Raw genomic sequence first — 16,348 nt, 5'->3', positions numbered from 1 at the left:
AAATCCAGCAGAACTAAATTCTGTTCTATTTGGCATCCACAGAAGGATTTTTGTATTGCTTTTTAGAGCCAAGAATACCTCTAACTTAGTTAACTAAATAGACACTAAATGCACACAAAAAAGATTTCAAACTTAGTTAACTTCTATGCAGATTTCTTGGGAAAATCCAACCTATGTAAACTCCTAATGTAAGAAATCTTGTTGCCTTAACATGCAATAATATCTGTTATGAGGTACTTTCCCAAGAATCATGTACTATTGATTTTATTTTAAGAGAATACAAAATGCTTTGAGAGAAAACTAAATTTGTTCTTGTGACTGCCTCATGTGAAAAACCCCTAACCAAGTGAATTAATGAACAAAATCTGTCTCGAATTTAAGGTTGAACATTTCAACCGTAGCTTGTGTGTTTGTAGCGAACAGCGACTGGTTTTTATTGTGTGATGTGTCTAAAGCAGTGCCATTCTGTGTCAGACAGCAGCGTCCTTTTCCTCAATCACCATCTCTCCTAATGTTCCTAAATGATGTACATCGCTGCCTGACATACCAGAAAACTTCATTTTGTGGTCATTTGTTACATAAAAATAAAAAGTTATACAGTGATTAAAAAAAAACAAAAACCCACTATAGGATTACATTTTTCTCTCTAAAATTCCTGACTGTGCTGTATGGTCTGTGAAATAAGTCATTTTATAAAAGTATCAACAGCTTGATGTTGTGCAAAGAGCCTGGACTCTGGAGTCCAGCAACTTGGGGCTTCTAGGGACCAGTTCAGCCACTACCTTAATATCTGATCTTAATTTAAACAAGTCATTTAGCCTGTGTTTATCTTCTGCATCTGTATACTATTTTTATTGGGATGTTCTAGTCGCGATGGTTGTGCAGATACAGTGGTGTTTGAAAGTGTTGAAGGATTGCATAAAAGCATAAATTATTACTTAGTTATTGAGTGGCTGCCGGAAGAAAACCTTATCATCATCGCCTAAAAAACAAGCAAGCACACGAGCTAATCAGGTTTTTGAAAAATGACACATTCAACATACATTTATTATCTTTCCTAGTCCAAGTTACATTCCTAAGAAAATCATTCAGGTGAAAAATTACACTGTTCAGTTAGATTTTTGAGTTCTGTGAAAACAGTCTAGAAACGCTCACACGGCGGAAACTAAGCTTTGTGCATCCTCAAGGTTATTTCACCCTAATGACTGTGAAGGCGGGAATTACATTTTTAAAGTCAGCTTGAGAATAAGTTTGATTTTATTGAAAACAGTTCTGGACAGAGGATTTTCTCATAAAGTGGAGAGAGACTGTATAATAAATAATTTCTCTCTCAGAAATTCTTTTATATCATTTGCTCCACTGGGGTATGTTTCAAACAGTTCACTTAGTGGTTTTGCCCCACATAACACATAGCTGTAAGTATATACTGTGGATTACATTCAACAAACTTGTATTTGTGGTTTTCTCTCTCTCTTTTTTTTATTTTTGGTTGGATTTAACAGATTGGGTGGGCACAGCTGCCATTTCCTAGTCTGCTAATGTACCCTCTCATTAACGCATCAGCCAGTATGGTTTGGAATTTTTCCCAGAACTGTTAAAAGATTTTTTTTATAAGTAAAAGCACATAACAGTGTGGTTAACCCTTTTATCATTTGAACCTGGGAATAGAGTGCAGAAAACAGTTTCTAACTAAACCAAATGTGTCTGTCTCCCACTGTCACAGATTAGCAACGAAGTCTTGAAAAGTTCACCATCATATGCAATGAGTAGAAAAATAGATGAAATTAACAAGGGGCTTCACAAGGTTGAAAAGATGTTGCAGCAGAAAAGCAAAAGTATTGAGAAAGCTCAAGAAATTCAAAAGGTAACATTCTCCTTTAACTTCCTTCAGCACTTGGTGTTCCCCCTGTTCATCCATCATCGCAGGGCGTGCTTTGGGATTAATCTGACCTACGAGATCTGAACCCAGATCCGCAGGGCCCCCCCCTCCTGAGAAAGCGCGGTGGAGAAGAATTGGTCTCAGTTTTTTCATGGTGGGAATATACTCAACCCCCCGGAGAGCCTAGGATTGTGAACTGGCCTTTTCACAAGTAAAGGAGAGTAAGGATCTTATCTTGGTTAGACTGATATAAAAAGCTTGTAGATACATAAATATATAAAACAAAGGCTAACATGTTTCTGTGTTGGAGCATTTCTTAGAGTCTGTGGCTTTCTGAAGTGAAATATTGTTGGAGGATAAAATATGGAACATTTGTGACACTTATTTGGTAGGCAAATAAAAATACAACAATAAATATTTTTTCAGTAGGATTTGAATAGTTTTAGCAGCTTTTCTTTAGACTGCCAGGGAAAACAAGAAAATAGAAGTTCCAATTTTATCCTTGTAAAAAAAAGTCTTAAGAAATAAAGTCTTAGATAAAACTGTACAGTAACATAATAGTCCCCCTCTAAACTCCCAAGTAAACCTGCGTATAGAGAGCATTCTTATTCTAATCTACATTTTTTTAAGGAAACTTTCTAATATAAATGGAGACTTTTAAAAATAGGTCCGAATATGGCTCGCCTTTGGACAAAATCTTGGACTCTTAGTAAATAGAGGAATCTCATTCAAAGCAATAAGATTTTCTCGTTTCTAGAAATTACGTTCTTCAGCAAACACTCAGTAAGAATTACATATATCACCTTTGGGACATCCTCTGGCATCCTATCCATTTCTTGAGCCCAGAGTGGTTGCTGCCAATACCTGTGGATAGAATTTGCAGCCACTGCATTAATCCTGAGTTTGAACTGGCACTTTCTTTCTATAAGTTTTATTTTCGTACTTAATAAAAATTGTCTTCTAGAGGGTACACATGTGTACTGGTCTAAAGAGGTTTAAATATTAACCGAAGCCCTTTATAAACATAATGTTAATCCTTCACTCTTGAAAGATGAGGGTTGTGTTGACCTTGTTTGGTGTTGTTCATCTCTGGACAAGTCCAGGTCTTCCTGCTCCCTTACTACTCATTGTACTGAAGTGAATACTGTTGGGGTTAAGACACCTCAGAAAAAGTGTTTTGTTTTTTTCTCAGTTTAGGTCATGAGAGATGGCTGGGCGTACGTGAATAACTGTGCCTGTGGTATTGTTTTGGTAGCATTTATAAGTGCCGATAGCGTGTGAACACTAGGAATTAACACATAAGCCTTGGTACCTGCATTCAGATTGCCTCATGCTTTCCTTCTGCAGGAAATGTGGGATGAGCTAGACCTCTGGCATTCCAAGCTAAACGAGCTGGACTCGGAGGTTCATGACGTCGTGGAGCAGGACCCGGGGCAGGCTCAGGAATGGATGGACAGCCTGATGGTTCCTTTCCAGCAGTATCAGCAGGTGTCCCAGAGAGCAGAGGCTAGAACCTCACAGCTGAATAAGGTGCGGCGGGAACGGGACGGCTACACAGAGCATGTGGTGGTGTCGAGGTGGATTTAAGACAAAACAAAAGTCAGTTTCCCTCACAGCCACACGACAGGTTCAGGTGGGCACCGAGGGCATAGATTTCGCTGCTGGCACAGGCGGGAAGTCTAACTGGGCAGGCAGAGGAAGTATCCGGAAGTTGGACCCCAGCACCGCATTTCTGGCGGCAATCTCAGGAGCCCAGGGAGGAGCCAGCAACATACAAATCCGGTTTTCAGAATGAAGCATACAGTGGGAACCAGACTAAGGCTAATGCAAAACCCTTGCTGAGGCCCGTAGCTTTGGGGTAGAACTTAAGTCCTTTCCAGCTACGGTCAGGATTAGTCTTAAAAGTTGGAAGGATGAGAACTGGAGGGGGTGGGCCTGCAACTGAAAACCACAAATTCTTCATTCTAGAATCAGTCCAGCCCGTGTGGCTCAGTGGTTGAGTATCGACCTATGAACCAGGAGGTTACAGTTTGACTCCTGGTCAGGGCACATGCCGGGGTTTCGGGCTTGATTCCCAGTAGGGGGTGTGCAGGAGGCAGCCCATCAATGATTCTCATCATTGATGTTTCTATCTCTTTCTTTCTCTCCCTTCCTCTCTCTGAAATCAGTTTAAAAACCAACATTAAAAAAGAATCATTCAACTCAAGTAGAGAGCATCAGTCAGACTACTCTTTCTCTCCCTTCCTCTCTCTGAAATCAATTAAAAAAACAACATTAAAAAAAGAATCATTCAACTCAGGTAGAGAGCATCAGCCAGACTGAGCTTGGCTCCACCTCTCTTTCACAGGCCACAGTTAAGATGGAGGAATATCATGACCTTTTGAAGAGCACCGAGGCCTGGATAGAAAACACCAGTCGTTTGCTGGCTAACCCTGCTGACTATGACTCTTCAAAGACACTGAGTCACCACGCCAGCACCCTTCAAGTAAGTGTTCCTAGCGTTTCCTGGGTGTCATAGAATGTACAGGATGATCAGTGGCTTAGCTAACCGTCATGGTGCTTCTGCCCTGCTCCCCCCACCCGCCTTTTCCCTCAACAACCACCTTCTCTTCATCCACACCAGATGGCAGAAGGGAGTTTGGAAGACTGGTGGGCTCTAGACAGGGCTTTTGGAGGCCAGGATCTTGTTCTTTCTGTCGTGGTAACTACCACGTGACTTTTTGGGTAATTTATTGTCTCCTCCATGGGCCTTGGTTCCTCCGACTGTGAAGTAAGAAGGTTGTTCTGCATGGTGATGGTTTTGGTTGGCAGAATTCTACTATGGCTCCTGATATTCTTGTCTCTTGGGGGACATGACCTGTATAAAACCCTCCCCTTGAGTGTGGGCAGGAATATGAGTATGTGATGAGATGGCCACTCCCTCGATTAGGTTACATTATCATATTACTAAGGTAATGGGACACTCACTCCCATGCATACATGATTAATCATGGTTATATGGGCATTAGACTCCCTGGTAGCAGACTGGAGAGATTCTCCTGCTGGCTTGAGGAAGTAAGCTGCCATATAATGAGGGCCATGGCGTTAGGATCCCAGAGCAGCCTCTAGAAGCTGAGAGTGAACCCCGGTCAACAGCCAGCAAGAAAATTGTGATCTCAGTCCTACTCCTGAGTTCTGCCCGCAGCCTGAATGAACTTGGAGGAGAAACCCGTGCTCCAGATGGCAACTCCATTGCAGCCTTGTAACCTCCTGAGCAGAACACCTACCTAACCTGGTCCTGAGCTCTTGAGCCATGGAATCTGCGAGATAATACACTTGTTTTATTTTGAGGCTGCTAAGTTTGTGGTAATTAGTTACACAGCATTAACCGAGTCCATGGTTCCCACCAAGTCTAGCATGCCATGGTTCCAGATTCCCTGTCCTTCCAGGTGCTCCGCGGGGGCCCTGTCTCCTTGCTGGCTTACAGAGACAACACAAGTGGAAGTATTTTTCTATTCGGGGCCATGGCTGCGAGATCTTCCAACTGCCAAGTATTGGCTCCAGTTTTATTATGAAGGCACTAGAGGCCCAGTGCATGAAATTCATGCACAGGTAGGTTCCCTAGGCCTGGCCGGCGATCAGGGCCTTCCCACTGCTGGCTGGGGCCTGCCTTCCGGCTGCCAGCCGGGGCCTTCTTCCCCAGCTGCCATCTGCCTACCAGGGCCTTCTTTCGTTCCACACTGCCCCCTGGTGGTCAGGGCACTTCATAGCGAGTGATCGAACTCCCGGTCTCCTGGTCGAACTCCAGAGGGGACACTTTGCATATTAGCCTTTTATATATATATACTAGAGGCCCGGTGCACAAAATTCGTGTGGGGGGGGGGGTCCCCTCAGCCCAGCCTGCACCATCTCCAATTCAGGATCTCTCTCACAATCCGGAATCGCTGGCTCCTAACTGCTCACCTGCCTGCCTGCCTGATCACCCCTAACCGCCTCTGCCTGCCGGCCCGATTGCCCCTAACTGCCCCCCTGCCTGCCTGGTCGCCCCCAACTGCCTCCCCTGCCATCCTGGTTGCCCCATGCAGCCTGCTGTTTAGTCGTTTGGTCGTCCCTCACTAACCGCCATGCCGGCCTTGTTGCCCCACACAGCCTGCTGTTCAGTCATCCGTCTGGTTGTTTCGGTCGTGACGGCCTCTGGCTTTTTATGTATTAGGATAGCTATTTCACTTCTCTCATACTAGTTAGCCACATGTAAGAATCTCTTAGGAAAAAGTTTATTCTATAACTCTTAGAGTAATCAGACCTCAGTTGATCCGACTTCTTTTTGTATCTGCAGGGATAGCACAGTGTGTTCCTAAGTGAACAACTGCCTTAAGACCTTCCTGATGTTTAAGATATGTTGGCATATTTTACCCCTAAGTACTCCTGTGGGAATAATTATAAAGATGCTACATTTTCACCCATTTGTTTCTTTTCTTCTCCTTGCCTGTGATTTCTGCCTCCACCTCCACATCCCCCTTTATTTTAAATCACCTGTGTTTTTCAACATATTAAGGAGGTTGCAAAGACAAAAGAGAGAAATGATACCTTTTCTCTCAAATATTTATTATAAGATTTAAAAAAACAACAACACTGTACAAAAGTGAACAGGCCAAAGCAGTTGGACTTTGCTACTTTCTACTGACATGAATGTAAAAGTGTGCAAGTATCTCTCATTTGCTGGCCTTTATGAGCTAGAGCTGAGAGAACTCTAATTTATGAACTTAGAAGTAGGGAGAAGGGGAGATGCAGGCTGATTTCCCACAGGATGTACCCGAATAAATCCCCCAACGGAAAGTAAGTCGCAAATAACTATTCATATGTGAATACCCCATATTATCCCTATTTTGAAAATAGTTGTTCTACTTTTCGGATACATTTTTGCATTTTTCTAACATTACCAGGAATGATTTTTAAAATGACTCTTAAAGGTATCAAAACTCTCAACTAAGCTGTAAAAGTCTGTTTTTCTGGCACTATAACTTGCAATGTGGGTTGTATTTGCTAAGATGGGTTTTTATAACCTAAAGATACTGTACATAACCAAAGACTGCTATTGTAATGAAGAATCATAGGAACATAAATTTCATTGTAAAAATAGGAAAACAACTGATTTTTTTTTAATCAACTAAGTTAAGGTATAATTTAGATATAGTAAAATATATCTACTTTAATTCACAGCTAGATGACATTTTTTAGATGAGTTCTGATAAAGGCATACAATTATGTAACCACCGCCACCACCACCACCACCACCACCAATGTCAAGAACATTCCCATCACCCCCAGGAGTTTCCTCACGATCCTCTGCAGGCAGGCAGTCCCCTTTCGCCCATCTTCAGCCGTGTGTCACCGCTTACTCGTTGCCTCCTGTTACTGTAGTTTTGCCTTTTGTACAGCATCCTATAAATAGAACCATACAGTAAGTAGAATTTTGTGCCTGACTTCTTTTACTTAGCATAATGTTTTTGAGATTCATGTAGTTTGTTAGGTTTATAGGTAGTTCATTTTTTTACATATTTTTATTGATTTCAGAGAGGAAGGGAGAGGGAGAGAGAGATAGAAACATCAATGATGAGAGATAATCATTGATTGGCTGCCTTCTGCACGCCCCACACTGGGGATCCAGCCCACAACCCAGGCATGTGCCCTTGACTGGTATGAACCTGGGACCCTTCAGTCCGCAGGTCGACGCTTTATCCACTGAGCCAAACCGGCTAGGGCAGTAGTTTATTCTTTTGATTGCTGACCAGTATTCCATTAATGGGGAAATATGCCATGTCTTTATCCCTTCACCAGGTAATGGACATTTGGGTTATTTCATGTTCTGGCCCATGTGTTTGATTATCTACTGACACGTAGCAAATTACTCCAGAAGTTTTAGCAGCTTAAAACAACAAGCACTTGTTATCTCACAGTTAATGTGGGTCAGGAATCCAGGCATGGCTTCCCCGGGTGCCTCTGGCTCAAGGTCTCTCAGGAGAATGCAGTCCAGGTGTCGGCCAAGGCTGTGGGCTGGTCTGAAGGCTCACTTTGGTTAGGGAGGCGGCAGGATTCACATCCAAGCTCACTCACAGGCCTCCTTAGACCCACTTCCACACACAGACGTGTGGGCCTCACAGGGCTGCCTCATGGCATGGCAGCTGGCGTCCCTCTCCATAAACAGCCTTAAAGAGAGTGAGAGGGGCTCCTAAGACAGAAACAGCTTTTACAGACTCTAATCTTGGAAATGACACCACTTCCTTGCTTCTGCCATGTTTTATTAGAAGTAAATCACTGAGCCCAGGGTTGATAAGGCCATGAATACCAGTAGATGATCACTGGGGGCCAACTTAGAAGCTTCCTGCCACAGACTTTAGGAGCACAGATGCTGTGAACATTCATACTTAAATCTTTGTGTGGATATATGCTTTCAGGTCATTTCATTTGATAAATACCAAGGAGTACAATTGCTGGTTTTTATGGTAAATATCTAACTAGATGAGAAACTGCCTAATTGTTTTCCAAAAATGTCTGTATCATTTTTCATTCATGGCAATGTGAGTTCTGATTTCCCCATATTCTGGTTTGCCTTTGATATTATCTGTCTTTTAAATTTTAGCCTTTCTGGTGACAGAGTGGTATCTCATTGTGGTTTAAAGGGCATTTCTCTAATGACTAATGATTTATGTATTTGAGAGTTTCTCTATGCGCTTATTTGACATTTTTACACTTCTTTTTTGAAGTGTAGGTTCAATTTTTTTATTGCCCATTTTTAATTTTTTTGTGTCATTTTATTATTGAGTTGTTAGACTTATTTATAAAATATTCTAGAAATCAGTCCTTTAATAGATAAGTGATTTACAAATATTTTCTCCCAGTCGGTGGCTTTTCTTTTCATTCTCTCCATGTTGTCTTTCAGGTAACAAATGTTATTAATTTGATGAAATCCAGTTTGTCAGTATTTTTCTTTTATGGATTATTCTTTTGTGTTATATCTAAGAAATCTTTATCTAACCCAAGGTCACAAGGATTTCTATCTTCTAGAAATTTAATAGTTTAACATACTTTAGGTCTATGATCCATTTCAAGTTAATGTTTGTACATGGTATAAGGCAAGAATTGAGGTTCATTTTTTTCTTTTGATTGCTGGGATATCCCACTATCAATATCCTTTTGATAGTGGGATATACATGGTATAAGGCAAGAATTGAGGTTCATTTTTTTCTAGTGGGATACCCAGTTATTCTAGCACCATTTGTTGAAAAGATTCACCATTGAATGACTTTGATGCCTGTTGAAAATCAGTTGACCTCATGTATGTGGGTTTATTTCTGGGCTCTCCTGTTCTATTGATCTATGTGTCTATTCTTTCACCAAGGTGACAGTCTTGATTGCTATAGCTTCATAGCGAGTCTTGAAATCAGGTAGCGTACGTTCTACAACTTAGTTCTTTTTCAGGTTTGATTTGGGTCTTTTGCATTTATATTTTAATCTTAGAGTCAGCTTGTCAGTATCTACAAAGGTCTGTTGGAATTTTGAGTGTGATTGCATTTATTCTGCAAATCAATTTGGCGAGAATTGACCTCTTAACTATATTGACTGTACTAATCCAGGAACGTAAAATATCTTTTTATTATTTTTTATCTCTTTAAAATTTCTCTCAGTGGTGTTTGGTAATCTTCGTGTACAGGTCTTGCTTATAAATTGTTAAATGTATCCCTAAGTAGTTTATGTTTTTTGATGCTTTTGTAAATAGTATTATTGGTATAAAGCATTGGGGTTTTCAGTTTAGTTTTTCTTAAAATTTTCTCTTTCTAGGATTTTAAATAAGCTCAATAAAGCATTCTGAGTAAGCTGATTAATTTTAGAGGCTTATGATTGGAATTCTAGTTGCCTACGTAAATGTTCTTTCCCTTATCAGTTATTTTTTAACGGAATTACCTAAAGACTACGTTAGCAGGTTGAACATTTCCTGTAGGTGGCTGAGATATTTTGAAATATTAAGTTCGAAAGTTGAGCCCTTATAATCATTAAAAGACAGAACATTGTAAGGAGGAATGCCCAAGAAGTTCTACAAATGGATGTTTCTCACTCCTATTTGGTTATGTCAGATAGAGGTCTCTTAGTATCACGTTGTTCAGGTCAACTCAAGCTCCAGGGAGTCTAAGGGAGTCAGTGGCACCTGTGGTGAGGCCTAAGGACAGCGGCACTGGGCAGAGCTGGCAGGCCCCAGGAATGCCTCTTCCTCTCACCCCCACTCCACTTGGCTGCTTCTCTCAAACCCACCTTCCCAGAATTACAGGTCCCACCAATTGGGAAGAGCCTGAACGGCTTTATTAGCCCCAATTCCACATTCCAGAGGGATGGACTGCAGGTCGTGTTCCTGGTCCTCGTAATGAATGAATGAATGACGGCTGGAGGGCAGGGTTATGTGGTGCAAAGTGGCCGCTGCTAGCCGGCCCCATCGATCGGTAGACACTCTGAAGTCACCCGCCGCCATCGGCAGTAGTGTTCCGAGGGTTATGTGGTGCAAAGTGGCCGCTGCTAGCCGGCCTGATTGGTAGACACTCTGAAGTCATCCGCCGCCATCGGCAGTAGTGTTCCTTGTCTTATTACAACACTGGAAATGACCAGGAGTTCCACATGTGGAGACAAATGTAAATTTTCTCTGATTTAAATGTTAATCAACTTTCAGTGTCTTAATGTCCCCCCCTCCCCCCCTTTGTTTCTCATTGTGTAGATGGCTTTGGAAGATTCGGAACAGAAACATAATCGTTTACATTCCATTTTCACGGAGCTAGAAGACTTGTCAGTGATTTTTGAAACAGATGACTTAGCACAGTCCATACAAGAGTTAAGCCGTCAGGTCGCAGCTTTACAGCAAAACATCATGGAGAGCCTCCCACAGATTCAGCGGATGGCCGATGTGAGTTGGCACCGTGGGGATGTGACTTCTTATTTTTAATTTATGTTTCATTGAGTACATTAGAGTTATACTGCTAGTCAACTACTAATTATAGGAAGACACACTGATCTGGTACTGTTTATTTTTCATTTGTGTTCTTATTTCTTGAATTATATTTTATTTGACTTTGCAACCTCTAGTGCAACTACAACAAAAGATCTTATCCACCTTCTGAGTCTAGAAGTGGACTCTTTAAAGGGAAGAATCCTGATCAAATAAGCCCAGTGTTTTCTCTTTGTCTGAGAGGAGATATTGTTGAGGTAAAAGATTAGCAAAGAGGTAATTAAAACCTCCCAAGTCTTCACCAATAGCAAATATTTATTGAGGGACTGCTAGATGCCAGCCACTGGATTTTTAAATAACTTTATTTTAGCTTGAAACATAATGCGGTATTTATTTAAGGATTAAGTACCATAGCAAAAGCAGGAACACTTAGTCTTAATTATTTATCTTTTGTTTCTCAATTACATTCCCTACAGGACACTTATGTAACTTCAGGGAATAATAATATTAAATATTCTTAGTGATGCATATTCCAAAGATTTTGAATGCTTCTACAATTTTTGATGGAAATGATCCTAAAATACATTGTATATTTTTATGTACCTTTTTCAATATAAGGTGCAGATAATAATATCAATATAATTTAACTTTTCCTTATAATTTGGATATATCACTATAAAGTTATTATACTTATTGCTTTACTTGTTTACAGCTATGTTTGTCCTATATTGAGTGGCTCCAAACTGCTATAATTTGAAACCCTCAGTCTATTTCTGTGTAGCTGTTTCTGTCCCCTTCACTATTAGCTGAATTTTTTATTGCTACAGTATATCAGCCTTGAGATCTAAAGAAAAGGTCTGAAGGCCCTCTTATAGTGTGAGTCGACTTCAAAATGTGGGCTTTATTTATAGCACATATCTCAGCATTTTCACTTTAAAATTCTTGGCCAAATTCTAGAGGTTGCCTTGATAAGAGAATAACCCTGGACAAGTGACCTATTGTTTAAATTAATCTGAGTCAGTTATGAAGTAGTTCGGGACTCTTTGACTGGCAACCGCTCGTTAGGGGATCGGCAGGAAAACCCTGTCCCTTTCCCAGCTCCTTGTGTGTTCCGTTCCCAGGGTGACTTTATCATTCGACTTGAAGTGGTGGGAATTCACAAAATGCTAGGCCTACTTGTATTCAAGTGTTTACACACATTCCAAAGATAAACCTACAGAGATGATAGATCATGGAGGATTTGCTTAAAAATTAATTCAGATGTATACTACAGACGGTCCCCAACGTACAATCGTTTCACTTAAGATTTTTTGAGTTTGCGATGGTGTGAAAGGGATACACATTCAACAGAAACCATACTTCGGGTTTTGAATTTTGATCTTTTCCCAGCTAGCAATATGCAGCAAGATACTCTCTTGTGATGCTGGGCCATGGCAGTGCCCGCCCCTCCCAGTTAGCTTCCCTATAGTGTTAGATACTTTTGCCCAACTGTAGGCTCCTGTAGGTATTCTGAGCATGTTTAAGGCTCAGTCGGCTCTGATGTTTAGTAGGTTAGGTGTATTAAATGCATCTTCGACTTAACGATATTTTCAATTTACAATGGGTTTATCAGAGCATGAACTCATCATAAGTCAAGAAGCATCTGCTCTTTTGCTTCCTCGGTATAAGTCATTGAAAACTGGCTTTATGAGGATCTTTAGCTCAACAATGGGTGAGCCATGCTTTGTAGTGTTGTATGTTATTAGTAGAATAACATTTTTTATTGAAAGCAATAAACATCTGAGTAGCACCTGTTTAGTTTTTAAGAACTATTTAAGTGGCAAACATATTTTGGTTAAATATCAGAATAAAATGAATGGCAATAAATTGTGTCGTATAGATTATTAACCTACAGCATATACTGCATGAGTGTTTTTGTTTCTGAAACTCTAGGATGTGGTTGCTATTGAAACTGAGTTAAAATCAATGGAGAAAAGAGTTTCAAAAATCAAAGCTATTCTGTTATCAAAAGAAATATTTGATTTTTCACCAGAAGAACATCTCAAGCATGGGGAGGTAAGCATGGATCCTTATTTAAAGTATTTTCTCATACCACTCATTATGTTTATTTTTAGATATGTAATAAAAAGTATTTAGTCTTGCTAGGGTAATGGCACAATAAATTTGAAAGAGATATTATGAATGACTATAAAAATCATGTTTTAAATCATATAGTACTACCTATATGAAGATACTTTCTCCATAGGTTATTTTCTCATTTAATTGCTTCTAAAAACTTCAACGTTTGGAAATTTTGCTTTCACGTAAACCATCGTTGTTTAATAGTCCGATTAGCTTGAGACTCTAAGTCTGGAGAGCTGAGTTCCAGCCCCAACTATGCTCCTTCCTGGCTCTGTGACTCCGAGCTGTGAGTTGGCGTTTCTTGGGTTGTCTTTCATTTCTGCACACTGGCATTGCAGTGATTGCGTTGGGCACTTCCAATATACGTAGAGCCCCGAGTACTAAGTGGTTAGGAGCTTCTGCTTGGGGTCAGGCAGCCTGGGTTCTCATCCCAGCCCTGCCCTTGACAATCTGACTTCAGCTCCGTCTTCTAACTTCTGTGACCCAGTTTCTTCACCTGTGAAATGGCAGGTCTGATAGCTACCTCCCAGGGCAGTTGTGAGGATCCAATGAAATGATGCATATGAAGTACTTTGCAAAGTGCATAATCTCTTCTCATTAATTATGTAAATCCACGTTTCTATGGGTCAGGTGTCATTAAAGCAAAGTAATGACACCTTTGGGACGTATCCCTTTTGACAGGACAGTTCTGTTAATTCATAAGCATTTTTTGAGGACTCACTCTGTGGGAAGGCCCGTGCTAGGTGCGGCTGCTATGACAGTGAGTACGTGTAGTACCTGCTGTTACACAGCTCACTGCCTGGTGACAATTCACAAAGCAAAACAACAGTTCTACAGGGGGTGGGTGTGAGGGGTAGAGAAGGAGGGAAAGGGTTGTCTACTTGCATAATTTAGAGCTAGGAAGTGACTCTTGCCCCAGGCATTTTTTCCTAAGAACTTTAACTACCAGATCACAAGTAGTATAATAAACCTTTTCAATCTGAGCTAAGGAAATGTTTTAAAAATCAGAACTATAGAGAATAAATTATACACTATTACAATTTTGAACTAGTGGCCTGGTGCATGAATTCGTGTATGGGTGGGGTATAGTCGATTGGGGGCGGGGCCAGCTGGGGGAGGGGCCGTGGGTAGTTGGCCATCCAGCCCTACCCTCTGATCGAACTCTTGGTTGAACTCCCGGTCAAGGGGACAATTTTTATTTTAGCCTCTTATTATATAGGATAATTGGACTTTGCAGTGGCATTAGTTTTCACATGTGAAACATGTTATCTGATGTAATTAAGGTCATACTTGAAAATATACATCCTATGAAGAAAACCATTGCTGAAATAATGTCTTACCAAGTGGAACTGAGGTTACCCCAGACGGGAATGAAACCCCTGCCTGTATTTCAGCGGACAAATCAGCTTTTACAAGATATAAAGCTGTTGGAAAATGTGACTCAGGAACAAAATGAGTTATTAAAGGTGAGTAGTTTATGAGGACAGCCAGCTTATTGGGTGAGCATATTCAGCAGAAACTGGTTTTGTTTTCAGTCTCAATGGTTGGGTAGGTCAAATTCCCATGACAGGAAGGTGCTGCCTGGGTTGATCTCTTTGGCCTCTTCCTGTGCCATTACCCATTTGATGTAGAGTGTATATCTTCTTGCTCATATGGGCTAAGGTCATTTTCTCAGCTCTTACTCTTACTCTGGTTGAAGACATTAAAGCATAGTTATGGTCTATTTCATTCCATTCTCCAGTTATTGAAGACCTATGTGGATAAAATGCTGTGGGAAGAGATTAAACTTGAACAAAGCACTTGCAATTTCATGAGGCCGACAGACTCATGCAGTAGTCATCCCCATATTAATTTCTTCTCATAATAGTCACTTTCCTTTTCATCACCTTATTTTATTCTCAAGCATTTGATACATCTTATTTTTACCTATAAGGAGACTAGTTTCAGAAGGTAGACGACTCGCTTAAAGAACACCAAGTTAGTTTGTGTAGGGATTCAATTGTGCACAAATGGAGACAAGAATTTGAGTTTCTAGATTCCGGTCTCTTCCTTCTAACAGATGACTTCTTTCAGTCTCTCCCTAGAAGTTCCTTTTTCCCCCTTACATTTGGTTTGAGTTTCAGTCTCAAGTCAGGCATCATCATTAGATAGAAATTGCATTTCACTTTGGTTTGTATTCCTACAGCAACAGCCACTCTCACAAGAACAGAAAGTTGCTAAAGAGCCTTAAATCCCACACACTTTTTTCAACCCCTTTGGTAGGATCCCCTTCTCCTGTGTGTCCTGATTATGGATGAGTTAGGGGTAGGAGAAAAGGTTTATTTTCTCTTTCCCCCAACTACTGCCTGATTGTAGGAAGAAAACTGCTATTTTTTTCTCCCTCTTAAATTTCATTCACATTTAGGTGGCCCCTCTGTGTTCCCCTAAGATTTTCAGGGCACTGTAATCTCTAGATTGAGACTTAACTCATCTAGTCTCTCTGGCCTGGCTACTGATCTGCTGACGTCATTTCCTAGCACCCCCAGGGAGGAGATCTGGCAGTCATGTACTTTTTTTTTTTTAATCCTCTCTGAGGATATGTTTACTGAGTTGAGAGAGAGAAAAAACAGCAATGAGAGAGAGAAACATTGATCAGTTGCCTCCTATATGCTCCCTGGCTGGGGGGATAGAACCTGCAACCCTGGTATATACCTTGACTGCGAATTGACCCCACAACCTTTTGGGACAATGCTCCCATTGACCGAGCCACTTGGCCAGGACTCAATGTACTATTTTTTAATAATATAAATAGAAGAAACCAGAACAACATATAAGATTTTTAAATTTGTTTATTTATTGCTTTTGAGAGAGAGGGAGAAACATTGATTTGTTGTCCCACTTATTTATACACTAGTGGCCCGGTGCACGAAATTCGTGCACTTGGGTGCGGGGCGGGGCGGGGGGGGGGGGGGTCCCCCAGCCTGGCCTGTGCCTTGTCACAGTGCGGGAGCCCCGCAATCCATTACCCCAAAGATGTAGGCCTCCATGAGCCTCACATCCCCACGGGGCGGGGACGTGAGCCTTAAGCAAGTCCCCGATGCTGCAAGTCCCCGCCCACCTGTGCCTGCTGCGCACGCAGCCTCCTGCTTATTGGTTGTTACGTGTGAGGGTGTCACGACCATTTGCATATTAGCTCTTCATTATATAGATTCATTGGTTGCTTCTTGTGTGTGCCCTGACCAGACACTGAACCTGCAGCCATGGTTTATCGGGACGACACTCTAACCAATGGAGCCACCCAGCCAGGAGATATATAAAATTTGATCTATTATTTTTAATTTTCTATGCTTCTTGGTCTCCTGGTCAGTAAAAGAAAATAACAGTCCTAACTGTGCTCAAAA

The 16,348-nt window shown here is 41.1% G+C and overlaps 1 protein-coding gene across 1 annotated transcript in view; it reads left to right on the top strand.

Annotated features, from left to right (window-relative positions):
* Window positions 1–16,348, top strand: part of SYNE2 (spectrin repeat containing, nuclear envelope 2) — a 269,558-nt gene that overhangs the window by 133,037 nt on the left and 120,173 nt on the right. The window contains exons 56-59 of the mRNA XM_014545947.1: window positions 4,227–4,364; window positions 10,620–10,805; window positions 12,780–12,902; window positions 14,252–14,434. Coding sequence (XP_014401433.1) covers window positions 4,227–4,364; window positions 10,620–10,805; window positions 12,780–12,902; window positions 14,252–14,434 — 630 coding nt within the window. The remainder of the gene's footprint in view (window positions 1–4,226; window positions 4,365–10,619; window positions 10,806–12,779; window positions 12,903–14,251; window positions 14,435–16,348) is intronic.

This window comes from Myotis brandtii, unplaced genomic scaffold, assembly GCF_000412655.1.
Source record: "Myotis brandtii unplaced genomic scaffold, ASM41265v1 scaffold423, whole genome shotgun sequence".
In the NCBI taxonomy this organism is placed as follows: domain Eukaryota; kingdom Metazoa; phylum Chordata; class Mammalia; order Chiroptera; family Vespertilionidae; genus Myotis; species Myotis brandtii.
The sequence above is the reverse complement of the archived record's forward strand: the minus strand, read 5'-3'. Positions and strand labels throughout refer to the sequence as shown.